The following is a 24,362-nucleotide window of genomic DNA, read 5'->3' as shown; positions in this document are numbered from 1 at the left end:
TGTTTTATGTAATAATGTAAATTTTAAAACAAATAAGATCATATAAAGATATTGGAGATATATTCAATTTGTTAGGAAGACATTATTAGGAAATTTTGTTAAATGTAATAAATATTAGTTTCTAATTTTGCGATTTTGATGTAATTTAATTACAAATTTTGTTTTAAAAGTTTGTTATTTATTTAAATGGCAAGGATTTATTATGCAAATAATACAAAATAAAAGGTTATTTTCTAAAAGGTACTTCAAAAATGTTAATATAGATATATAATTTTTTTTTTTTTTAAATATATAATTGATTAATCAGGCAACCTTCTTTTGAAGTTTTGGACTGGTACACTAAAAAATTCCTACTCGGATATGTATAGGTAACAACTCCTTTCCTATCTTGCTGGTAAGTCTACAGTCTCCATGATCAGACACACTACGTCAACTTAGAATGTACTGTACATTAGGGAAAATGACCAGAATTAAACACTACATATATTAACCTAACACACAATTTAATCGTGCGATTTCTTAGAGAGTTTCAGTCGTGTTTCTTTCTTTAACCTTTGGCTGAAGAAAATTAGTACCACGATCGACTTTAATTCGGATCAGCTTATTGTCGTCAAAAGTAAGTCAACTAGGCCATTGCAACGTTAATGCATGATCTTGACATAATATATTTTATTATTACAATGCAAAATCACAATTCAATCGTTCTGAATATATTCGAATCAATCGCTGGTAGTAAGTTTGAGACAAGTTATACTGTATGCGGGTTTTTTCTTTCTTTCTGCAGTATATATACGCAACCTTGCACTAGTCTCTACTGCTTCAAGCCTTTAACCCTAACTAAACTGACCTTATTTTAATTAGGTCATGGTTTGCAAATGAAATGTAATTAAAATAACTAATGGTATGCTAACAAAAATCAAAAGTGATGAATCACATCGGTGTTAAATTACTGATCACATGATTATGGAATTGATTTATCATTTGATCGTGACTATTAAGACTGTTGCCCTTTGCCAGCAATCACTTTAATCCAACTGTAAACAGTTGGGACCTTAATGTTGCAATTAAATCTTAAGAAATTGATAAGTAAAAAGGTGAAAAATGAAAAACTCATGGACATGGTCAAAAGTGATAATAAATTCCCTAAATGATATACAATATTTTATAATCGTTTTTATTTATATAGAACTAAACTTTTAAACATCTTTTCAATACAAATATACTGAAAGATGTGTACGTGTGTGGCTTAGCATGTGTATATAAACCAACCATCCACTTTGTTGAGTCATTCAAATAAACACAGCCAAAACGAAGATATGGCGATGGAGATGCAAGTGACTGCCTGAGAGGTGCCGTTAGCCAGTTTTCGCGGTTATTCAGCTTGCCCGGTTTTGATTGCTTCAACATCGTAACCATGGGATTCAAAAGTGAGGCCAATCCATCAGCCATTGAAGGCTTGCAAAGCACATTGATAAACCATCCACGCTTCTCAAGCATACTAGTAATTAACGAGAGGTTCATTAATAATTTAATCAAACGAACCGATCATGATTCATGTTTCCCTTAAAAATAATGTAAATAATTAATTAATAATATTTTTTTATCAAAGCATTATTGAAAAATTATTTTCAAAAATTAGCATGATATTATAATATACTATTATCTAATTGTTCTATTTCCTATTGTTATTTAGTAGTTTAATCAATCATATGTGTTTTATGTGAACTCAACACGATGATGTGGAATTTCATAGTGCATGTTGAATAAAGAAAGGAGCTGTGAAGTTTGAGCTATATAAACGAAGTGAGTTTATTATATTAGGCTTAACACTTTTGAGAGAAAAAAATGTGAGATTCTATCAGGTCCAAGAAAAATAAGTGGGTAAAGTGAGTTCGTGGGTGAGTGAATAAAAGAGTGTCAATAGCTGTTGTGCTGGTAAGCTAGGTAGATTAGGAATCGTTTAGGGGCAAATCACAGGTTATGATGTTGTGTAACATTGATAAAATAAGTTTGTAAGAGTTATGTTTGAAGAATTTCTAATAAAGATTCAGTTTGGAGTTACCGTATTTTTGTCTCCGTAGTAGTTTCAAGTTTCTAGTTATTTCAAATACAACTTAAAACTGTTTTATAAGGATGACTTTTAGGAAAAATTATTTTAAAAACTTAAAAACATAAATTAATAAAAAAAATCTTATTATTTTCATAAAATTTTGTTAGTTCATACATTGACCTGACTTGGAATTAACAAAATTTATTAGTTTACTGAATATAAAATTTCTAGAGCTTTTATGGTACATACTTTTACCCAAAGCTTCAAAAAAATTATCTCTTGAACAACAATTTATTTGAGGCATTTAGATTCCCAACAACCTCATTTAATAATTAACGAAACCTATATGTATGTCTTTCCCAACAACCTCATTTAATAATTAACGAATAGCTATGTGTATGTCTATAAATAAAAATTATTGCATATGTAATTTGTCGAACAATTCCTTCAACCCGGAAATGAAAATAAGAGACATGGGAATAGAAAGGCAAGTAACGGAAGAAGAGATGTCAGTAAGTCCATTTGCACGGCTGTTTAGCTTGCCAGGTCTCGATGTCTTCAACATTGTAACCATTGGATGCAAAAGCGAATGCAATCCATCAACCATTGTTGAAGGCTTAAAGAACACATTGATCAACCATCCACGCTTCTCTAGCATACTGGTCGGTAACTAATTAACGTACACACATTTTTATTGTTTATATGCTAAGTTTAGCCATATATTATCCATAAATATATTAGGTTAGGCTTCCTCTCACTCAGATGTATACGAAATATCCCTAACATCATATGATACATGTAGGTGACTGGTTATGGTGAGCAGAAAGGAAAAGCTAAATGGATTCCAACGAAAGTAAAAGTTGAAGACCATGTAATTGTTCCGGATATAGATCCCAACATTGAGAATCCTGATGAATTTCTAGAGGACTATACATCTAATATGGCTCTCTCTCCAATGGATATGTCCAAACCTTTATGGGAGTTTCATATATTGAAGCTTAAAACATCACATGCCGAATCTGTAGCCGTGGCTAGGTTCCATCACTCTTTGGGCGATGGGATGTCTCTTATGTCTCTTTTACTCGCTTGTACCCGGAAAACATGTGATCCCGAGGCGCTGCCTACCTTTGTGGTTCCGAAGAAAACCAAAGCGAAGAACGTTTGTTTTGCATTGGTTGCTTGGTTCTGGTTCATAGTAAGAGTAATGTTCCACACTTGTGTTGAAGTTATCAAGTCTATGATTTTTATTTGTCGTGCGAGGGACATCTCAGCTCATATAATGGGTAAACCAGGAGCTACACTTAGCAGTAATAAGTTTATTCATCGAATCATTAGTTTGGATGATGTCAAAATGTTGAAGAACGCCATGAATATGGTACGTTGCTTAATTAGAAAGATGAAGTTTTATGTCTTTTAATTTCTCCTTTTTTTTTGACATCCGTTTTTCCTCTTTTTTTCTATTAGACTGTAAATGATATTGTTTTTGGGATGGTACAAGCTGGTCTTTCTCAATATTTGCATCAAAGATATGGTAAATCATCTCTCTTGTTTAAATATCATAAAGTAATATATGAAACAAACTAACAATATTCTTACAATATTTTGTCTTAAATATGTGAACAGATCATCTTGAAACATCTCCAAAGTCAAGAAAACTTATAGACGAACAACGTCTTCATGGTGTTGTTTTTTTCAATCTAAGGCCAAATAGAGATATTGAGGTGCTGCATAACATACTTACCCCAAACGATCTTTGCTTCTTATTTCTCTTGTTTAAAATAGTAGGAATCTGTTTTTTCTAACAAAAAAAAAAGTAGAAAGAATCTAACACATAACATATGTATGCAGGATTTGGCAAATATGATGGCAAAAGGTTCAAAATGTAGATGGGGGAACTCAATAGGTTATGTTCTAATTCCCTTGGAGATGAAGTCAAACGATGATGTATTTGAATATGTTCGACAATCCAAAACTATGATGGATCGTAAAAAACATTCCCTCGAACCTCTATTTTCCCATGGGTTGCTCAGATTAACGTTGGAGGTTTTTGGAATCAAGGTAAAATATTCTTAATACATATATATATGTAGTTCAAAATATAGTAAACGTATTTTGTGCATCTGATCGCCATATATGGGTGTGTGGGGGTGGAAAACAGGCACTTAAAAATCTAATAGCGAGAATTTTTGGAAGCACAACAATAATATTCACTAATGTGGTTGGTCCATCCGAAGAAATTAGTTTTTTTGGCCATCGTATATCTTACATTGCTGCAAGTACCTTTGGTGTTCCACAGGTATTCTATTCTCTTACACAAAATGAGAAAATCATTATTTTCCGATAATGAGTATTCTTTGGAATATTGTTTTAATTTCACATTGTTTTATATTTTTTTTTCCAATGCGGTTTTTTAAACTAAACTTATTATCCATATTATTTCAAATCATTGTTATTAAAAAGGTAAAATGATGCAATGTATTTATTAAGGATATTGTATATTAGAAGTGTAAGTCTCTCCACCGTATTCATGCACTAGTACAGTTAGGAACCTTCGTTGATGAAACTTAATTCCGATGTCAGGGTCTCGTTATCAATATACAGAGCTATGTGGAGAAACTCATAATCAACATCGGAGTTGATGTAGACGTGATTCCAGACCCTCATCACCTATGTGATCTCATCGTCGAAGCTCTCCACATGATGAAGTCTGCTGCTCCTCAAAAGACTTTTCATGCTCCAGAGGTTTAACGGAAATGCTCGGCGTGCTTACATATATGGATGTACACAAACGCTATTTAATTACAACATACATAGTCAATAATTCAAATAAGCTTCTTCACTTTCATCCATTTCACATGAAATAGCTGCCTTGTCTAGGAATCTGCATAATATTCAAGAAAATGAAACTATAAACATTTTTTCAATATAATTTTTTTTCACATTTCTGTTAATTATGTTACCTGAACTGTTTGGAAGTCTTGTGAGCTTGGAGAAGGAGAGTCTCGTTCGCGTTAGCTATATCTAAATCGGGATGTCTTCTTTCTTTAAAGCCTCCATGAAAACACACGCGACTGATTCAATTTTTTTTTTTAATATTAATCATCTTATATATTTTCCTCAAAAGAGGCATCATTTAAATACAAATCAAGATAACATAAGAAAACAAGAAATCTGAAACATAAATCTGATGTGAAGCCAAAGTAAAAGATGAACTGCAACCTTCAGAATAAAAACACAGGCGAGTGATTCTAGCGAAAGGGTTTTTCTTTCCTCCACTCCTAAAACGGTAAGAGGTAGTTCCAAGGAGGAAGATGAAACAGAGAAAGCAACATGGAAACACCTGGAATACCAAACCCTAGTGACCAACTTAGGTTCTCTTGAATGTAGGTAGAGAGACCTAACGAGTCTTCAAGATGCTAAGACAGTTTCCAAACATCAGCCAGTTGAAGGAGGAACTCTTGGCTTTTGACTCTTTTAGGGAAGTATTAACAAAACTATTAACGTATGCAGCGTATAAGTTCCCGATCAAAGGGACTATAGTATATGTGCTTTGTTTGTTTGAAAAGTCGTTTGAACATGTTCAACTAATTTAGATTGCTTCAGTTCTTGTGCTTGTGTTTGTTTAAATATGAACATGGGATGTAAAGCCAATGTGAAAGAGTCATTTATGACGAAGATGAACAACCACAACAATATATTATTTAACCTAACTTACATTACATCTCATATATGTAAAATACATGTATAAAACCAATTATTCTCAATCGAGCAATATTTAGCATTTGTCGGCAAGATTATATGATTGAGATTTGAGAGGTGTGGGACGTAGTTGGCTTCGCGGACACGTTATATGAGGAACACGATAACAATATACCATATGTTCTTTTCCTTTTTTTTTCTTTTTTTTTTTCTTTTGGTTTTTCAAAAGTCGTTTGAAAACGTTGACTTCAGTCAAAAAGGTTATTTGAAAGATATGAAGCTCACGCCTCATTGTTTTTTTTTTTTTTTTTTTTTTTTCAACATCTCGCCTCACGTCATATGTTCGTCTTTCGTTCATAACTTTTTGTTTTGAGCTTATTATATAAGGAAACAATGGGTCGGTATTTGGGCCAAAAAATATATAGGTCCATAGTTTCAATCCATTTCTTATCTTTTTTCTGGTAGGAAATTCTTACGAGGTACAAGATAAAAACCTTACACACAAAGAGAAGATAAAACATATTAAGGATAAACAAACATTACAAAATGCTAAAAATAGGACAGATAAAGTATTTAAGAGTTAAGACTTTGGGGGCTCTAATTTGCTTTAAAAAGGTTTTAAGATATTGACTACTTAAATTGACTTTTAATTTTGTTGATTTGGTAAAACAAAATTGTGAAAAGACATAAAATATCACATTCCATATTAATATAATATATTAATTTTTTATTAATTTTTTGTTTAATTTCTCTTGCTTTTTCATATTTAGTATGAAACCAAAAGGATATGCACAATGAGAAAAAGAAAAAAAAAATCGTTATTTATGAGAACTCATCATCAAAGTAATACATTTACGAATTAGAAAAAAAACGTTTTTTCTACATTTAACAGTAATATAATCTATTCAACAACCTTCTTTGAAGTTTTGGTCAGCAGGTACAATTAATAACTCCTTTCCTATCTTGCTGGTAAGAGTACAGTCTCCAGGATCAGACATATATTAGGATAATGACAAAAACACTATAGTATTAGTACACTACACATTTCAATAGTGCGGTTCTGTTGGAGAGTTTCAGTCGTGTTTCTTTCTTTAACCTTGGCAGAAGAAAAGTACCACGAATAATTAATTCGGATCAGCTTACTTGTCTTCAAAATTAAGTGAACTAGGCCATTCCGACGTAAACGCATGATCTTGACATATTAGTATTACGATATGCAAAATCACAATTTAATCGTTGTGAATTACAACTAATCAATCTCAGGACTCGTTCACGAATATATATGTATATATTCTAATCAATCGTTGGACTTAATTAATTGTAAGTTTGAGATAAGTTATACTGTAAGTCTCCATGCAGTTTTCTCTGCGGTATACGCTACCTTGCAATTTCTAAGTCTACTGCATGCTTAACCCTAACTAAACTCACCTTATTTTAATTAGGTTTAATTAACCTAATGGATTATATTATTTCTAACAATTTTACTGGAAATAATTCATGGTTTGCAAATGGAATGAGAAATAACTAAATAGTGAATCACATCGGCGTTAAAATACTGATCACGTTATCATGGAATTGATTTACCATTTGATCGTGACACTATTCGGACTGTTGCCCTGCCAGCAGTCACTTACTCACTTTAACTGTAAACAGTAGGGACCTTAATGTTGCAATAGAATCTTAAGAAATTGATAACTAAAAATGAAAAAAAAAAAAAAAAAAAAAAACAGATTATTTTACCACAAAAAAAAAAAAGAAGAAAATGAGATAAGAACAAGAAAGTCGTTTAATTATGATCAGAACTCATTGACATGGCTAAAGTAATAATAAATGCCCTTGACGAAATACAATATTTTAGAAACGTTTTTATAGAGCTTGATATATAGAACAAAACTTTTAAACATCTTTTCAATATTGATAATACAATAATATTGAAAGATATATGAGGCTTAGCATGTGTATTTAAACCAACCATGCACTTTGTGGAATCATTCAAATAAACACAGCCAAAACGAAGACATGGCAATGGAGATGCAAGTGACTGCCGGAGAGGTGCCCGTTAGCCCGTTTTCGCGGTTGTTCAGCTTGCCCGGTTTTGATTGCTTCAACATCGTAACTATTGGATTCAAAAACGAATCCAATCCATCAGCCTTTATTAAAGGCTTGAAAAACACGTTGATAAACCATCCACGCTTCTCTAGCATACTAGTAATTAACACACACCCGTTCATTGTATATACATATTAATTTTATCATTTTTATTTGCGAGCATGCCACTTTGATACGATTTGCTAATATATGTGATACTTTGTAGGAGACAGGTCATGGTGAACAGAAAGCGAAATGGATCCCCACAAAAGTAAAAGTTGAAGATCATGTGGTTGTTCCGGATATAGATCCAACCATTGAAAATCCTGATCAGTTTCTTGAGGATTACACATCAAATATGGTTTTTTCCCCTATAGATATATCTAAACCGTTATGGGAGATCCATATACTGAAACTGAAAACATCAAATGCAGAGTCTCTTGCCGTGGCGAGATTTCATCATTCTTTGGGTGATGGGATGTCTCTCATGTCTCTTTTGCTTGCTTGTAGTAGGAAAACAAGTGATCCCGAGGCATTACCAACTTTGTTGGCTCCAAAAAAAAGCAATGTAACCAACGTTTTTTTGTCGTTGGTTGCTCGCTTGTGGTTCATAGTAAGACTGATGTTCCACACTCTTGTTGAAGTTTTCAAGTTTTTGCTTATCGCATGCTCCAGTCGTGACGCTTCAGCACCTCTTATGAGTAAACCAAGCGCTACACTTAGCCCTAATAAGTTTATTCATAGAGTCATCAGTTTGGATGATGTGAAATTTGTGAAGAATGCAATGAATATGGTATGTTGTTTGTTTGTTTTTGTTTTTTATTTATCTTGTTTAATTAATATAATTTGACCAAACATGAGGAGCTTCATTATTTTCTTGTCCTTCCTTGATTAGACTGTGAATGATGTTATTATTGGGATGGTGCAAGCTGGTCTTTCACGATATCTGAGTGAAAAATATGGTAAATCTTTATTACTGTCATGAAATTACATTTGTTATCATTTCTTACATTTTTTATTTGGCTTTTGGAAAACAGATTCTGAAACAAATCCGAAGCCAAGAAAATCTCTAGAGAAGATATGTCTTCATGGTGTTGTATTTTTTAACCTAAGATCAAATAAAAAGATCGAGGTGCAAACAAACATACTACGCACCCTAAACGGTCTTCAACATTTTTCTTAAAAAATAATTGGAATCTCAACGTCCTAATTAATATTTTCTTTCATGTATATAATAAACAGGATCTTGCTAAACTGATGGAAAAAGGTTCAATGCCAAGATCATGGGGAAACTCAATTGGTTTTGCTCTGATTCCGCTATGGATGAAGATTGAAGTTGATATATTTGAATACATCCGACGAGCCAAAACTATTATGGATAGGAAAAAACTCTCCTTTGAACCTCTATTTTCCTATGTGTTACTCAAGTTGACCGTGGAAGTTTTTGGACTCAAGGTGAGATAGTAAAACAATCTCAATTTTGATAACTGGATATATATATAATGAATATAAATGATGAGTTTAATGGAATTTTATTAGGCGCTGAGAAGTCTTGCGATGAGAATATTTGGTCGTTCAACAATCATATTGTCAAATGTTGCCGGTCCAACCGAAGAAATAAGCCTTTTCGACCATCAAGTATCTTACGTTGCCGCAAGTATCTCTGGTGTTCCACAGGTACATACTACCCAATAAACTTCTCAGTTCTCAATGTGTTTAAATGATTAAAACCTTACTCTACGAAACTAATATGCTGTTTGTTGGACAAGGCACTCATCATCCACGTAGAAAGCTATGTAAACAAAGCTATTATCAATCTTGGAGTTGATGTCGACGTGATTCCAGACCCTCATCACCTTTGTGACCTCATTGTCGAGGCTCTTCACATTATGATGAATTCCACTGCCGAAGCAAAAGGCTCTGCCGATTTGAACGTTTAAAAATGAAATGTTTGAAGAAGTGATCGAAAAGAAGTAAAGAACTGACTCATGCAAAACTCTATTCGGTTAATTCCATTTCCCGTGCTATTTGTGCTTTCTATGTAACTCTTTCCAATAAATGTTGTTTTTACTTACAACGTACGTGTGTCATTTATATTTTGTAATCTTGTCTGTACGAACGAGTGGATTTGGTTTCATTATCATCATACATAGTTAAAAAAGACATATTTCTATTTAGAAACTACACTCCATCCACCGAACGATAGATGTACGACCTAGAAATGAGTATGAACGTAAAGAAGCCAAAGGCGCTAACAGCTGCAAGTAACCAATAGAAGTAGTCGAGATGGGCTTTGTTCAGGTTACTATTGAACCAGCTTTCTCCATCGTCTCCTCCAGTGGCCAAGTCGATCAGAGAGATAAGTAAGCTGCTCAATAAGTTTCCCACGCCCAACGCACTTAAGTAAAAGGCCATACCGATACTTCTCAGCTCAGTGGGTACTTGGCTATAAAAGAACTCTTGCATTCCCACTAAAGTGTGCACGTCGGCTAATCCTAGCAACATATACTGAGGAAATAACCACCATATCGACATTGGAACAGTTGTATTTGGTTGGTCTATAAGCCCCTGTTCTTCTGCAGTCTCGAGGCGTTTTGACTCAACCAGAGCTGCAACCACCATAGTGAGAGTTGCTAGTACCATTCCAGTTCCAATTCTTTTGAGCGTTGTGATGCCACAAGGGTCTTTGGTTACTAACCTTCCTATAGGGACCAAAACACGGTCGTAAATGGGGACAAAGAAGATAATAGTTATGCTGATCAGGGCCTGAAGAGAAGCAGGTGGGATCTCTACACCTGTAAAAATTGTTCTTTCCATAGTGACACCTTGCTTTGTGAAGAAAGTCATGAACTGTGCGTATGGTACGGCGTAAGCTAGAGTTGTAAGCCATATTGGAATAAGCTTGACAAGAGCTGTGGCATCTTCTACATCTTTTGATTTGCATGCCATTTCTCCATCAAGAGAATCATTGGGAACAAGCAATGCTTTGTTGAGAAAACTGTCACACAAAAAAGTGGATTAAATTCATATTCATGCAAGTATGCAATAAGGCTACGAACCGTAACACCTGTGATTGCTATATTTTAAACATACCTCAGCTCCTCTGGAGAACCTTGAGATAGATTTGCCTCCAGCTCAACTTTGCACAATTCTGAGGAACTCAATCTTTGGTTCTTGAATGCTACAAAGAAGACTCTACCTATCCTAGTAAAAGGGTTGGTTTCTTCTTCTTGTCTTCTTCTACTGTACCTATAACTTCTTCTCCCTAACACGAAAAGAACAAGAGAGATCACCATGAACACACATGGGATTCCAAACCCGAGTGCCCAGCTAACGTATTCCTGGATGTACACAACCACTAAAATGGCCAGGCAGATTCCTACACACATAGTAAGACACCACCAATTGAAGAAAGAGCTTCTGTCACTATTCTCCTTAGGGTCCTTCTCATCAAACTGGTCAGCGCCAAAAGCCTGAACACAAGGCTTGTGTCCACTTTGTCCAACAGCCACCAAATACAGAGAGAAGAAGAAGAGCGCATTGAGAAAAGACGAAGGTGAAGAGGTCACTTCAGTAGTGTTGGGAATTAGGAGCGCAGATAAAGTCAGAAATGCCAGTCCCTGACATCAAAATTCAAATTACGATCAATTCAGTTTCTACTCAAAGAAGCCACAATCTAACTCAAACTTGAGGTTGAAATGAATCTGACAGATCGAAAAAGAAGAGACAGAACAAGACGAACCAGTACGTAGATAAAAGAAGCGATGAGTATTGTTCGGTACCGACCGAGAAAAGCGTCAGCGACAAAAGCTCCAAGAACAGGAAGAATAGTTGAAACTCCCGACCAAGCGTTGACATTAGCCGCAGCAACCGCCGTAGATTGACCAAGTGGTCCAGTCAAGTAACTTATCAAGTTTGATCCGATCCCATAGTGAGCGAACCTCTCCGCCACCTCCACCCCTGCCAAAAAAAAAAAAAAAAGTCCTCAAGAGATTCAAAAAATGAAGTTCAAGAAAACAGAGCAGCTCGTGATCAGAGCTTTACCGATTATGAACCATGCAGCTCTCCATCTACCGGTATTAGTTCTTGTAGCGGCGAATCCACGGTGGTCCACGGCGTCGATCACGCTTTCTTCTCCAGAAGTAGCCATTTGGAGAAAGACTACGAACAAGATATTAATTTGGTAACACTTGCGTCACCAAATATATCAAAGTAAGTGAACACTTGGACTGCACCATTTAAATTTTCTTGTCTCTTATGGGAAAGTGAAGTTTACAAAACGAGTCTTTATTTATTATTTTTATTTTTTTTCTTATACACATATGTTTCTCCGCTGGTCAATAATTTTTGTAACTACACATTTTCATTTTTTTTCCCCCTACATAGAATATGTCACACAACAAGTGAATAATTTTGGTAACTACACTTAGTCCACCCGGCGATAGATATACGACCTGGAAATGAACCAGAACGTAAGGAAACCAACGGCACTAAGAACCGCAAGTAACCAATAGAAGCAATCGAGATGAGCTTTGTTGAGATTACTGTTGAACCAGCTGTCTCCATCGTCTCCTCCAGTGGCTAAGTCGATCAGAGAGATGAGTAAGCTGCTCAATAAGCTTCCCACGCCTAACACGCTTAAGTAAAGCGAAAGACCGATGCTTCTCAGCTCAGTGGGAACTTGGCTGTAGAAGAACTCTTGCATTCCCACTATAAAGTATACGTCGGCCAATCCCAGCAACAGATACTGAGGGATTAACCACCATATCGACATTGGAACAGTTGCTTCGGGTTGGTCTATAAGCCCGTGTTCTTTCGCAGTCTCGAGCCGCTTTGACTCGACCAGCGCTGCAATTACCATAGTGATACACGACAGTACCATTCCAGTTCCGATTCTTTTGAGCGTCGTGATGCCACAAGGGTCTTTGGTTATCGATCTGGCGATTGGGACGAAAACACGGTCGTAGATGGGGACAAAGAGGACAATTGATATGCCAATAAAGACTTGAAGAGAAGCAGGTGGGATCTTCACACCAGGGAGAATTGTTCTTTCCATTGTGACACCTTGCTTTGTGAAAAATGTCAAGTACTGCGCATAGGGTATGGCGTAAGCCAGAGTTGTAAGCCATACTGGAATTAGCCTGATGAGAGCGGTGGCATCTTCAACATCACTAGACTTACATGACTTTTCTCCTTCAGCAGAATCATTGGGAACAAGCAAAGCTTTGTTGAGGAAACTGTCACAAGAAAGTGGACTAAATTCATAATCACACCAACAAGGCTTTCGAACCATAGCCTACGATAACTATCGCTATATATTTTGAACATACCTCAGCTTCTCTGGAGATAAATTTGCCTCCAACGCATCTCTGCCCAATTCTGAGGAGCTCAATCTTTGGTTCTTGAATGCTACAAAGAAGACTCTAGCTATCCTTGTAAACGGGTTGATTTCCTCCTCTTCATGAATTCTTTTACTATACCTATAACTCTTTCTCCCTAACACGAAAAGAACAAGAGAGATCACCATGAACACACATGGGATTCCAAATCCAACCGCCCAGCTGAATTCTTCTTGGATGTACACAACCACTAGAATCGCCAGGCAGATTCCTGCAGACATGCTAAGGTACCACCAGTTAAAAAAGGAGCTTCTGTCAAATATCTCTTGAGAGTCTTTTTCATCAAACTGGTCAGCACCAAAAGCCTGAACACAAGGCTTGTGTCCACTTTGTCCAATAGCCACCAAATACAGAGAGAAGAAGAAGAGTGCATTGAGTAAAAACGAAGGCGGAGAGGTCACTTGGGTACTATCTTTGCTAGTCATAGGAACCAGAAACGCAGATAAAGTCAAAAATGCCAATCCCTGACATCAAAATTCAGATTCTTTCTCAATCTAATCCAAAAAATCCTAATAAAGAATCGATTTTTATCATTCGATCTAAATAAAGATTCGATTTTTTATCATTTCAAATCGGAAAAACAATAGAAAGAGAAGAGACGAACCAGAACGTAGATAAGAGAAGCGATGATAATAGTTCGATACCGACCGAGAAAAGCGTCGGCGACAAAAGCTCCCAGAAGAGGAAGGACAGTAGCAATTCCAGACCAAGCGTTGACATTAGCGGCGGCGGCCGCCGTGGATTGACCGAGTGGTCCAGTCAAATAGCTTATTAGATTTGATCCGATTCCATAGTAAGCAAACCTCTCAGCCACTTCCACACCTGCAAAATATGAAATGTCATCATAAATTTCAGAAAATAGTGTAAACAGAGAGAGCAGCTCCCAATTTTAATCATCGGCTTACCAATTATGAACCAAGCGGCTCTCCATCTACCGGTACTAGATCTTCTGGCGGCGATCCCACGGTGGTCAACGGCGTCAGTGACGTATTCTTCTTCTGTGAGATGAGAAGAAATAACTCCAGAAGTCGTGGTCATTTTTTCTCTTCTCTCCAACGAAAGTGATAACGAACGAGATTACTGGTTTGAGTTGTTAACCTTTTAAATTTTAATGCTAATTATGTTTTGTCTTTTTGATTTTTTTTTTTTATATTGTAAGAATGTTTCACGTGTGTTTGTTTTTAAAGACCTAGTGAACTAGAGTAAGATTGATATGATAATTGGAGAAACATAATAAGATTGTGTATCTCTCAGTTGAAACATAGTAAGACCTAGTGAACTTCAAGTTGAAACATCTCTGATCTCTCAGTTGCTTGAGGAATCCATCAAGGATTTTGATTATGAGAGGATGATCGAGGACACAAAGTTGGGAGGCTAGATCATGATCTAACCGGAGAGCGAATGAGCGATAGTTGCATCATCTCGATCGACGAGATCTCCTATGCTCAAGACTCTGCATCACAGAATGTGCTTTTCATGGAATCTGATTAAGAGGATAGTATCTGATGTGTGTTATGGAGATGCAACTTCATGCGAAGTTTTAACTATAGATTAGTACTGTAATACTCTGTAAAGTATATGAAAAGCCTTGGCATCACACAAAATTAACATTTTAATAGTGTACGTAGACTAATTAGTATCTTTCTACAGTGTCATCAATAAACATCAGATGATGAAAAAGGAAAGAAGTATCGTTCACCAACCAACCACCAAAAAATTGACGTATACTATTTCTTGCCACACATTAACACACCTTTGAACCGTGTCCTATTCTTTCACGTGGAGTCTTAACTTCTGTCTTACTTCATGTTTCTAACGATCTCTATAATTTGCTTTATGTTATATATGCGATATGTAGAAAATTATGTTAATTATTCCTTTGTCGACTGTACTAGACACTTACCCAAAACTCCAAAGAATTATTTTATATATGTTTATTGAAGAAATTTCAAAGAAATTAGATCAAGGAAGAGTTTAGCTGCTTGACACTATAAATATTTAATAGGCTATGTATGTCACCATCTCAATTATTTACTAGTCTATTATTGACGATATAATTGTCACCAGTTCTTGGACCCATCATACATATATAGTTAGATAAATAAGCATTTTATCTTCTCAACAACCTCATTTAACTACGACAGTGTATAACATAGCTATGTGCTATGTGTATATAAATAAACCAAATTTGCTTATGTACTTTGTAAAATAATACCATAAACCGGGGAATTTAAAAAAAGAGACATGGCAATAGAAAGGCAAGTGACTGAAGGAGAGGAGCCAGTAAGTCCATTTGCACGGTTGTTTAGCTTGCCGGGTCTCGATGTCTTCAACATTGTTACCATCGGATGCAAAACCGAAGGTAATCCATCAACCATTATTGAAGGCTTGAAGAACACATTGATCAACCATCCACGCTTCTCTAGCATACTGGTCGGTAACTAATTAATGTACACACATTTTTATTGTTTATATGCTAAGTTTAACCATATCCACAATATATTAGGTTAGGCTTTCTCAGATGTATACTATATATTCCTAACATCATATGATACGTGTAGGTGACTGGTTATGGTGAACAGAAAGGAAAAGCTAAATGGATTCCAACGAAAGTAAAAGTTGAAGACCATGTAATTGTTCCGGATATAGATCCCAACATTGAGAATCCTGATGAGTTTCTTGAGGATTATACATCAAATATGGCTCTCTCTCCAATGGATATGACCAAACCTTTATGGGAGTTTCATTTATTGAAGCTTAAAACATCACATGCCGAATCTGTAGCCGTGGCTAGGTTCCATCACTCTTTGGGCGATGGGATGTCTCTTATGTCTCTTTTACTCGCTTGTACCCGGAAAACATGTGATCCCGAGGCGCTGCCTACCTTTGTGGTTCCGAAGAAAAGCAAAGCGAAGAACGTTTGTTCTGCTTTGGTTGGTTGGTTATGGTTCATAGTAAGAGTAATGTTCCACACTTGTGTTGAAGTTATCAAGTCTATCATTTTTATTTGTTGTGCGAAGGACACCTCAGCACATATAATGGGTAAACCAGGAGCTACACTTAGGAATAATAAGTTTCTTCATCGAATCATTAGTTTGGATGATGTCAAAATGGTGAAGAACGCCATGAGTATGGTACGTTGCTTGACTAGAAAGCTGAAGTTTTTATGTCTTTTTCTCCTCTCTTTTTTTGTGACTTTCTTTTCCTCTTTTTTTTTTGCTACCATTAGACCGTAAACGATGTCCTCTTTGGGATGGTACAAGCTGGTCTTTCTCGATATTTACATCAAAGATATGGTAAATCATTTACTCTTGTTTAAATAGCATAAAATACTATTTGTAACAACATTCTGACATTTTGTCTTGATATGTGAACAGATCTTGAAACATCTCCAAAGTCAAGAAAAATTATAGACAAAAAACGTCTTCATGGTGTTGTTTTTTTCAATCTAAGGCCAAATAGAGATATTGAGGTGCTGAATAACATACTTACCCCAAACGATCTTTGCTTTGTATTTAAAATAGTGACAATTTAACACATAGCATATGTATGCAGGATTTGGCAAATATGATGGCAAAAGGTTCAAAATGTAGATGGGGGAACTCAATAGGTTATGTTCTGATTCCCTTGGAAATGAAGTCAAATGATGATGTATTTGAATATGTTCGACAGTCCAAAACTATGATGGATCGTAAAAAGCATTCCCTCGAACCTCTATTTTCCCATGGGTTGCTCAAATGTACGTTGGAGGTTTTTGGATTTAAGGTAAAATGTTTAAATCAAAACATATATCATCTTAATATATATATGTAGCTCCAAATATAGTAAACGTAATTTGTGCATCTGATCGCCATAATTATATGGATGCCTATTTTCCATCAGGCACTCAAAACTCTTATAACGAGAATTTTTGGAAGCACAACAATGATATTCTCAAACGTGGTTGGTCCAGCCGAAGAAATTAGCTTTTTTGGCCATCGAATATCTTACATTGCTGCAAGTACTTTTGGCATTCCACAGGTACTCTCTTCTCTTGCACAAAATCATTGGTTTCGGATTAATTATGATGTACTATTCTTTGGAGTTTTGTCTTGATTTCACAAAAGTTATTTATTTATATTTCCAATGCGGTTTTTAAAACTAAACTTTTTATCCATATTATTTTCATATCATTGTAATTTAAAAGGAAAAATCATGCAATCATACTGTATATTAGATTATTTAGATATGTACGTTTCTTCACCGTATTCATGCACTAGTACAGTTAGGAAACTTCATTGATGAAACATTAATTCCGATGTCTACTTTTTTCTGAATAAGGGACTCATAATTGGTATTCAGAGCTATGTGGACAAACTCATAATCAACATCGGAGTCGATGTAGACGTGATTCCAGACCCTCATCACCTATGTGATCTCATCGTCGAAGCTCTCCACACGATGAAGTCTGCTGCTCCTCAAAAGACTTTTCATGCTCCAGAGGTTTAAACCGAAATGCTTGGCGTGCATACATCTACGGATGAACGAACCCTATTTAATTACAACATGCCTAGCCTAGTGAATCATTCAAATAAGCATGTGATTATTTCCAATAGATTCTCTGTTTACGTCTCATCCTGAAGCTTCAGTTTGTTATCTTTATAATAATTTAATACACTATCATTGGTTTTGTTATATTTAGAAAGTTACGAACTATTTCTAGAGCACGTTTAGTCTTCTACAATAATTCATCCATAAATGTGCGTACCAACTTGTGTTGGATCAATTTATATATCACCTCATCAAGTCTCCAACGTGACGATGCAATAACACTGCTATTTAATTTTCTGGAAGCGACGGTTTAAAAAATAGCTATCCGATCGAAGATGAAATTTAAACAAACTCTAACATAAAAGTGAAAGTATGACCTAATTACAAAATATATCACACATGGAATCCGACAACAAAACACAAAACCATGCTGCTACCGAGAAAGAACAAAGACAACAACAACAAGTTAGGCTTTCAGACAGCAAAAGTATGGATCAGCAAGCGGCGCCAAGTCTCTGTCCGAGATAAACAAAATGCCATGTTAGAGACATGAGCGTCAATATATTTAACCAAGACGAGTATGTGTTGAGCTTGCTCAGCCTCTCGCTCAGCTTCTCCAGTTTCCGCCTTAGCTCCTGCTCACTACTCGTCCTCTCTCCTCCTCTTCCTTCTTCTTTTTCCGCCTTCATCCGCTCAAACATCGCCTATACATCCACAACAATACATATATAAAACCCAACATTATACAACCAGAAGATCCCTGACCCAACTCATAGAAAATTATAACTCAGCGACCAAAAAAAAGAAGATTCATGTACCAAGACAAAAGACTGATGAACAATATACCACTCAAAATTACCCTAATTGGACTCTCTCATTTAATTTCCTAAACTCAACTAATCTGTCATTTGCATGTATATATATGACTACACCAACATAAGATATTAGCCATGGGAAATGTAAATTAACCTTGGTGGCACGTGGCTCAACAAATGACTTATTAGCCTCAATCATAAAGAAAGAGGCCAAGAGGTTAACCCCTTGCCACATCTCCGTGGCGTCAGTGAGCAGTTTCCTCCGGCGGCTAAGCACGTGGCCAAACAAACCCACAAGGATTCCGACTGAGGTCGCCTTGAAGTAAACAGGATACAGCTTGCTCTGTACAACACCAAACTGTTGCCTCCCCAACACCGACGCTAAAACGTAGCTTGACACAAACGTCACCCACACGCAAGTCCCAAACGCCGCAGATATGGCCGTCAGCCCCACGACGCTCGCTATCTTCGTCGGACTTAGCATCCCCGCAGCTGCTGTCCCGAATTCACGCAATGCATTCTTAACTCTCACCCACGCATTCTGGGACTTGTGAGCCACCGAATCCTTCAAATCGTGTGCCTTCTCCCTCACTCTATCTTTAGCCCTCTCCCTCGTTTCATAGGCTTTTTGAGTCACCGTATCCTTCACGTCATGGGCTTTATCCGTCACCTTTTCTTTAGCATCATGGGCTTTATGAGCAACACTCTGTCTCACATCATGGGCTTTTTCTGTTACCTTCTCCTTCGCATAGTGGGCTTTATCAGCCACCTCGTCTTCCACGTCACGTGCCGCGTGTGTAACGGTCTCCTTCACATCGTGAGCCTTGCGAGCGGCGGCGTCTTCGACATCGGAAGCAGTCTCACCGACAGTATCAGCGGTTCTGTCTTTAGCCCGACCCACCACACTCGCAATCTTCTGCCTGCACTTACCGAACGCGTCGCATATGACTTCCCCAGCCGTCGAGTGATGATCACGCGCCTCCTCTGTTTCTTCCTCCGTCGTAATAACAGGCTGCGAGATCCCTTGGCCGACGTGTGGAAAATACGACGCCGTTTCTTTCACTCTCTCTTTAGCATGTTTAAACAAAGAACTTCCCTTTTCTTCTTCTCCTTCTTGATCTGCCGATGGAGGCGAGATCGAGACTCTAGTATTGGTTTTCCCGTCACGGTCGTACTCAACCACCACAACGCGGTGACCGTCTTTGACGATGACGTCTCCCTCTGACGCCGTTGGGTGGGTAGTCATGACTGGGGTCGGAGACCATACCTCCGCCGCTAGTAAAGTACTCAAGAGAAGACTCAAAGCCAATAGATTCGTCATTACTAATTTCGTTGTTCTTCCTCTGTCCAAATCTTTAACTGCCTTACCACTAAGCCATACTATAATCCAAACACATTGGGAGGGATGTAGAACTGTAAATAATCATTTTTCTTTTTCTTTTAGCTTCTGAATGACACGTGTCTCCACGTAGTGGTACGTGTCCCCTCTACAGGAAAAGTAAACTTGTTGACTCGACGATGGTTTTGCACGGTACCCGAAACGGTCGTACCTTTGTTTAGAAGAAACTACATAATGGGCCTAGTTTTGGTACAGTAAGGCCCAGTAAATAATTGTGTAAGTTTGGTCTAATTCAAAGATTTTTGTCTGTTTAGGATGCAATTTATCAGACGATACTCTTACTTGCATACAAATTATCGAATTATTTTGTATGCAACGTGAATTGCAATCATATATGCATCCAGGTACACAAACAAAAAGACTCAAAATCAGAAAAATACATAATGGGAGCACGAAAATAGTTAAAAACATGAGATTGGTACTCTTACAACTACTAATCTGACAGTGAGAGAGATTCATTGACGCAGCAAAGCTCTACACGCAATGCTAATCATCAAAACAAGAATGGTGAGAGAGCTTACAAACACTCCACACACAAGTGCCTTATCAATGAAACCCCAATTTGCTACGCTGCTTTTAGGTACAACAGCTTCTTGGATCTCCTTCTCTTCTTTCTTTGACTTTCCCTTCAGATCATCTTCCTGTCTTGAGATATTTCCAGAGATATTACATGCCTCTCTTGATCTCTCTTCTCCACAGCTCTCAGCAGAGCAAGCGCATGTCTCACAAGTGCTAACATTCGTTGAACAAGGCGGCTTTGTTTCTTCTCGGGCTTGTGTTTCTCTATTTGCAGTGGTAAATGTCTCAATCACTTCCCCAAACACTGACCATCTCCCCACAGATGTTATCCTCGCCATAGCTGAACTACCAAGCATACTTTCTGGTCCAGTAACTAAGACCTGTATATATCCCTTCGTATGTCCAACCTACAAATTCAAGTAAGAATTTTTAAATGAAACAGTGGTTGCAATCAAAGATAAAAACAAACTACAGTTGCTTTTGGTTTTATTTAAAATGAAGTTTGTTGAAACATAACAATGTATGTGGCTCAGGATGGGCTTACCAAATGTATGCCATCGGTTGCTACTTCAGTTATCCATATCCTCTCTTCTCTGCCCTCCAATCCGGTGTAAGGTGCAAAAGCCTCAAAGACAGAAGTCAATTCACGGCTTCGTTGCTTCACTACTTTACTTTGTACCTTCTTCATCTTTGCTGCTGGGGTCCCTATATCATAAATGACACTATCAAATTAAGGTCTAGACCTATGAAACACTCCCATATTCCAGATTATATAAATAACTAAATTCTTAAGCTTGCCTGGTCTGGGGTAAAACTGAGAAATATGAACTTGAGGGAACTTGTAATCCTTGATAAGTTCAACTGTTTGAGAAAAATCTTCATCAGTTTCACCTGAAATTGGAAAAAAGAGATTAACAAATCTTCAACACACCCAATTATATGAACAATCAATGTGCTCAAGTCGTAGGACCATGTAACTATCCACATCCAACTAATGAATGTGCCTAATGTGATTTTGCATTGTGGTATAATGTTTTTAAGCCTCACTCTATATTTATTCGAAAAAATAAAACTTCCATGTTTATCCAGGACTAACCAGGAAACCCGCATATTATATCAGTAGCAATCTGCATTCCTGGCACAAGCTCTGTTAAGGTGTCTACCACAGTCCTGAACTCACTTGCTGTGTATTCCCTATTCATAGCCTGCAACAGATATTCAGATAAGACTAGAACGAGAAAAATTGGCAGTCCTAAACAACTCTGAACTCACCGTCAACACAGAATCACTGCCAGATTGCACAGGGACATGAAGAAAGGTGTAGACACATGGATGACGTAACACTGCTGCTATTTCTTTCAAATGCTCTAGAATAAAGGGAGGATTTGTCATCCCAATTCTTAGCATTGTGCTTTGATCAGAAGGAAGCTCCTTAACAATAGCATTAAGCAATATTGGAAGATTAACTCCTATGTCACGACCTGCAACATTTTGAGAATAATTAGCTACCAAGAATAACGAAATGCAAAATTATGTCTTAACTACTAAAAGTAAATTAGAAAATAAGGGTTTGGAAAGAAACCATATGCTCCAGTGTCCTCACTGCTCAACCAAATCTCCTTAACTCCTTCAGATATTACAGTTCTCACCCGCTCCACCTGCAGTTTAGGAGACTAAATTGGCAGAAAAAAACAGAAAAGGGGGAAAACGCTGGATACAAATCAAAACTCTACTGTGAAGCTGAAACTTCTTCTTACAAGACTATCGACTGTGTAGCTTCCTAAGTGACCACGGGCATGCTTGGTCTTGCAGTAAGTACAGGCACCCAAACAGCCAACATTAATGGGGAGAATTTCAATAAAATTGTTCCTCCGCACCTGTAATAGAAAATGACTTATCAACCCTCACATATAGCACCCAAATGAAGTCGAACAACACGATTGTGTAATGAAAGACTAAGCAAAATTTAAAAGATAAAAAAACTGTACTGAAACCAGGTTTTTTGGCTTCTACTTATTTGGTGCTAGGAATAGCAATACTCAGCATTTAAGACGAAAAGAATCAAAAGTTAAAAAATTTACCCACTTTTGGGAGATCAAGCGCAGGCAAAGTCTTCCGAGTCAGCAGCCGCACTTCATGACCCTTAAGAGTTTCTTCAACAATCTCCACAACACGATCAATCTGTTGAACTCCAACTACACTGACACCTTCTAGTTCCTTAAGATCACGACTGCCCTGAGGAACACATCCGGCGATCACAAGAGGCTTCTTCCCACTTCTACCCCTCGTTATCAAAGTAGACATAGCAGACTGACTAGGGGATTTCACAGTACAGCTGCATCAACCCCACATATAAAATACAATGTAAGCACAAAGTAAAGCTATACTGAGCAAAAATGCTGCATCAAAAACTATAAAGTTACAATGTTACACCATGAACAAGTGAACTATATTTGCTAACACTTCACACTACTCATGAATATCTCAACAGCATAAAAGCGTAGTAATTACATTGGGTAAACAGAACTCGAGGCTAAAAGCTTACGTGTTAATGAGCCATAAATCAGCTTCCTCCGGGACTTCTGTCAACGCATAGCCAAATGCAGTAAGCTGACCAGCCATATACTCACTATCACTCTGAAAAATAACCAAAACACGAGACAAGACCAGATACGATTAGCTTTAGCCTATTCCCAGCTAAAACATTTCAGCTCAATCACTAGAGTAACAAACATGGCAAGTGTAATCTGATGAGGCACTTAGAAATCTATCAACACCAAAACAGTATCAACCACTGAAGATTCATAAACTGACTTGCCTGGTTATGGGAACATCCAAACGTCTTGATGTATATCGTCTGCGAAAAATTCATCGACACGAAATGTAAGTGCACGAACAAAAAAAACGTTGATAGATATAGAAACCGAAGCAATGAGATAATAAAATCGAGAGAGAGAAAGACTGGAGGAGAATGACCTGAGTTCCTGGAATCTTCAAAGATGGTGGAGCAAGCGAGTCACGATTCGAAGCAGTAACCTGATCCTGTTTCGAGCTACTACGTTTGCTCTTATTCGTCGTCTTCGGATTTATACCGACAGCATTCAACGGTAATCGGAATCCCGGTGGTGCACCACCGACTCCTCCGGCCAACAAATCCTCAATATCCTCCATTCTCTCTTCTCTCTCCGCGGCGGCGCGTTTACGAAGTGACAATGGAGTGTGGGGGGGTCGAATTACAGTGAGAACTAATGGGCCTACGTCAGGTTGAGTATTTACAAAGGCCCGATAGATCTAAACATAACTAAGGCCCAATCAACTCACAGTAACTTTACTAACATAAGATAAGATTGACTGGTGCACACAAAAAAAAGAAAGAAAGATAAGATTGACTAATCTATTATTCAACAAAAACTCTAATAGTCATTAATGAATTTCTCCAAAATTAGTGAGCAAGTAAATTATTTGAAATATAGTCAAACAAATTATATTTTGGATTTAATTTTAATTTATTAAAAGAGAACCATTATATATTTTGGTAAATAATTTCCTGGTATACACAAGTAAATTAATTTCTCATGGTAATTAATTAATTGGTCAAAACAACTTGTAAAATTGATTTGGAAAGAAATTTTTTTCCACCAATAGGGCGTCAAAAAAAATCTGGTGAAGATTTTAATTTTTTGGTTATTTTTATAAAGTACTAAAAGTTAAAGGTGTTATATTTAGAAAAAAGAAATATAAAGTCTATTTCACAAGTTAAATATTTGTTACCAAAAATATTTAACAATTATTATTTATATTTTCTCAGTAACAGCTGTCATTTAGTAAATCACTAAAACTAATTATGAGTTTACTTTTAATTG

General features: G+C 36.8%; 7 protein-coding genes across 8 annotated transcripts; 3 read left to right on the top strand and 4 right to left on the bottom strand.

The window, feature by feature from the left end:
• The first annotated feature begins 2,507 nt into the window (after window positions 1–2,507).
• LOC17894065 (O-acyltransferase WSD1) lies at window positions 2,508–4,971 on the top strand. Of its 2 annotated transcripts, XM_023788121.1 has the most exons (7): window positions 2,508–2,712; window positions 2,853–3,425; window positions 3,515–3,581; window positions 3,674–3,771; window positions 3,899–4,108; window positions 4,209–4,346; window positions 4,631–4,971. In XM_023788121.1, exons 1-7 carry the CDS (start codon window positions 2,509–2,511, stop codon window positions 4,796–4,798), a joined length of 1,458 nt encoding a protein of 485 aa, XP_023643889.1. In that variant the 5' UTR covers window position 2,508; the 3' UTR covers window positions 4,799–4,971. The 2 variants fall into 2 exon arrangements, with proteins under 2 accessions (XP_023643889.1, XP_023643890.1); XM_023788122.1 differs by lacking the exon at window positions 4,209–4,346.
• Window positions 4,972–7,768: 2,797 nt separating this feature from the next.
• Window positions 7,769–9,777, top strand: LOC17895669 (O-acyltransferase WSD1). The gene is made up of 7 exons (XM_006302142.1): window positions 7,769–7,957; window positions 8,064–8,630; window positions 8,733–8,799; window positions 8,875–8,969; window positions 9,080–9,292; window positions 9,377–9,514; window positions 9,607–9,777. Exons 1-7 carry the CDS (start codon window positions 7,769–7,771, stop codon window positions 9,775–9,777), a joined length of 1,440 nt encoding a protein of 479 aa, XP_006302204.1.
• A 171-nt stretch (window positions 9,778–9,948) lies between these two features.
• LOC111831915 (protein NRT1/ PTR FAMILY 5.13) lies at window positions 9,949–12,079 on the bottom strand. Its single transcript, XM_023787492.1, has 4 exons — window positions 11,882–12,079; window positions 11,580–11,797; window positions 10,931–11,457; window positions 9,949–10,835 (listed from the first exon to the last, which is right to left on the bottom strand). The coding sequence occupies exons 1-4, from the start codon at window positions 11,985–11,987 to the stop codon at window positions 10,019–10,021; spliced, it is 1,668 nt and encodes a 555-aa protein (XP_023643260.1). The 5' UTR covers window positions 11,988–12,079; the 3' UTR covers window positions 9,949–10,018.
• Window positions 12,080–12,108: 29 nt separating this feature from the next.
• LOC17894066 (protein NRT1/ PTR FAMILY 5.14) lies at window positions 12,109–14,313 on the bottom strand. Its single transcript, XM_006302022.2, has 4 exons — window positions 14,142–14,313; window positions 13,841–14,058; window positions 13,168–13,700; window positions 12,109–13,074 (listed from the first exon to the last, which is right to left on the bottom strand). Exons 1-4 carry the CDS (start codon window positions 14,272–14,274, stop codon window positions 12,264–12,266), a joined length of 1,695 nt encoding a protein of 564 aa, XP_006302084.1. The 5' UTR covers window positions 14,275–14,313; the 3' UTR covers window positions 12,109–12,263.
• Window positions 14,314–15,464: 1,151 nt separating this feature from the next.
• On the top strand, window positions 15,465–17,894 carry LOC17896283 (O-acyltransferase WSD1). The gene is made up of 7 exons (XM_006302143.2): window positions 15,465–15,669; window positions 15,798–16,370; window positions 16,466–16,532; window positions 16,614–16,708; window positions 16,792–17,001; window positions 17,119–17,256; window positions 17,557–17,894. The coding sequence occupies exons 1-7, from the start codon at window positions 15,481–15,483 to the stop codon at window positions 17,722–17,724; spliced, it is 1,440 nt and encodes a 479-aa protein (XP_006302205.1). The 5' UTR covers window positions 15,465–15,480; the 3' UTR covers window positions 17,725–17,894.
• Window positions 17,895–18,069: 175 nt separating this feature from the next.
• Window positions 18,070–19,959, bottom strand: LOC17895913. Its single transcript, XM_006302180.2, has 2 exons — window positions 18,736–19,959; window positions 18,070–18,470 (listed from the first exon to the last, which is right to left on the bottom strand). The coding sequence occupies exons 1-2, from the start codon at window positions 19,900–19,902 to the stop codon at window positions 18,261–18,263; spliced, it is 1,377 nt and encodes a 458-aa protein (XP_006302242.1). The 5' UTR covers window positions 19,903–19,959; the 3' UTR covers window positions 18,070–18,260.
• Window positions 19,960–20,281: 322 nt separating this feature from the next.
• On the bottom strand, window positions 20,282–23,712 carry LOC17894502 (threonylcarbamoyladenosine tRNA methylthiotransferase). Its single transcript, XM_006301172.2, has 11 exons — window positions 23,476–23,712; window positions 23,318–23,356; window positions 23,045–23,136; window positions 22,585–22,834; window positions 22,257–22,376; window positions 22,082–22,157; window positions 21,772–21,980; window positions 21,596–21,704; window positions 21,298–21,390; window positions 21,044–21,204; window positions 20,282–20,906 (listed from the first exon to the last, which is right to left on the bottom strand). Exons 1-11 carry the CDS (start codon window positions 23,668–23,670, stop codon window positions 20,436–20,438), a joined length of 1,815 nt encoding a protein of 604 aa, XP_006301234.1. The 5' UTR covers window positions 23,671–23,712; the 3' UTR covers window positions 20,282–20,435.
• Window positions 23,713–24,362: the final 650 nt, after the last annotated feature.

The sequence above is a fragment of the Capsella rubella genome, unplaced genomic scaffold, assembly GCF_000375325.1.
Source record: "Capsella rubella cultivar Monte Gargano unplaced genomic scaffold, Caprub1_0 scaffold_2, whole genome shotgun sequence".
Lineage (NCBI taxonomy): Eukaryota > Viridiplantae > Streptophyta > Magnoliopsida > Brassicales > Brassicaceae > Capsella > Capsella rubella.
Note: the sequence above shows the minus strand (reverse complement) of the source record. Positions and strands in the feature narration are given on the sequence as shown.

Coding starts and splice junctions, on each gene's coding strand:
- LOC17894065 (XM_023788121.1), top strand. CDS start 2,509: ATGAAAATAAGAGACATGGGAATAGAAAGGCAAGTAACGGAAGAAGAG. Junction 4,109..4,208: donor TGGAGGTTTTTGGAATCAAG/GTAAAATATTCT, acceptor GGTGGAAAACAG/GCACTTAAAAATCTAATAGC. Junction 4,347..4,630: donor GTACCTTTGGTGTTCCACAG/GTATTCTATTCT, acceptor TTCCGATGTCAG/GGTCTCGTTATCAATATACA.
- LOC17895669 (XM_006302142.1), top strand. CDS start 7,769: ATGGCAATGGAGATGCAAGTGACTGCCGGAGAGGTGCCCGTTAGCCCG. Junction 8,631..8,732: donor TGAAGAATGCAATGAATATG/GTATGTTGTTTG, acceptor TTCCTTGATTAG/ACTGTGAATGATGTTATTAT. Junction 8,800..8,874: donor ATATCTGAGTGAAAAATATG/GTAAATCTTTAT, acceptor TTTGGAAAACAG/ATTCTGAAACAAATCCGAAG.
- LOC111831915 (XM_023787492.1), bottom strand. CDS start 11,987: ATGGCTACTTCTGGAGAAGAAAGCGTGATCGACGCCGTGGACCACCGT. Junction 11,798..11,881: donor AGCTGCATGGTTCATAATCG/GTAAAGCTCTGA, acceptor TTTTTTTGGCAG/GGGTGGAGGTGGCGGAGAGG. Junction 11,458..11,579: donor CTTCTTTTATCTACGTACTG/GTTCGTCTTGTT, acceptor TTTTGATGTCAG/GGACTGGCATTTCTGACTTT.
- LOC17894066 (XM_006302022.2), bottom strand. CDS start 14,274: ATGACCACGACTTCTGGAGTTATTTCTTCTCATCTCACAGAAGAAGAA. Junction 14,059..14,141: donor AGCCGCTTGGTTCATAATTG/GTAAGCCGATGA, acceptor CATATTTTGCAG/GTGTGGAAGTGGCTGAGAGG. Junction 13,075..13,167: donor TTATCTCCAGAGAAGCTGAG/GTATGTTCAAAA, acceptor TTCTTGTGACAG/TTTCCTCAACAAAGCTTTGC.
- LOC17896283 (XM_006302143.2), top strand. CDS start 15,481: ATGGCAATAGAAAGGCAAGTGACTGAAGGAGAGGAGCCAGTAAGTCCA. Junction 16,533..16,613: donor ATATTTACATCAAAGATATG/GTAAATCATTTA, acceptor ATATGTGAACAG/ATCTTGAAACATCTCCAAAG. Junction 16,709..16,791: donor GGCCAAATAGAGATATTGAG/GTGCTGAATAAC, acceptor ATATGTATGCAG/GATTTGGCAAATATGATGGC.
- LOC17895913 (XM_006302180.2), bottom strand. CDS start 19,902: ATGACGAATCTATTGGCTTTGAGTCTTCTCTTGAGTACTTTACTAGCG. Junction 18,471..18,735: donor TTGAGCCACGTGCCACCAAG/GTTAATTTACAT, acceptor GTGGATGTATAG/GCGATGTTTGAGCGGATGAA.
- LOC17894502 (XM_006301172.2), bottom strand. CDS start 23,670: ATGGAGGATATTGAGGATTTGTTGGCCGGAGGAGTCGGTGGTGCACCA. Junction 22,377..22,584: donor CTGCGCTTGATCTCCCAAAA/GTGGGTAAATTT, acceptor TTTCTATTACAG/GTGCGGAGGAACAATTTTAT. Junction 21,981..22,081: donor TGAGGACACTGGAGCATATG/GTTTCTTTCCAA, acceptor AAAATGTTGCAG/GTCGTGACATAGGAGTTAAT.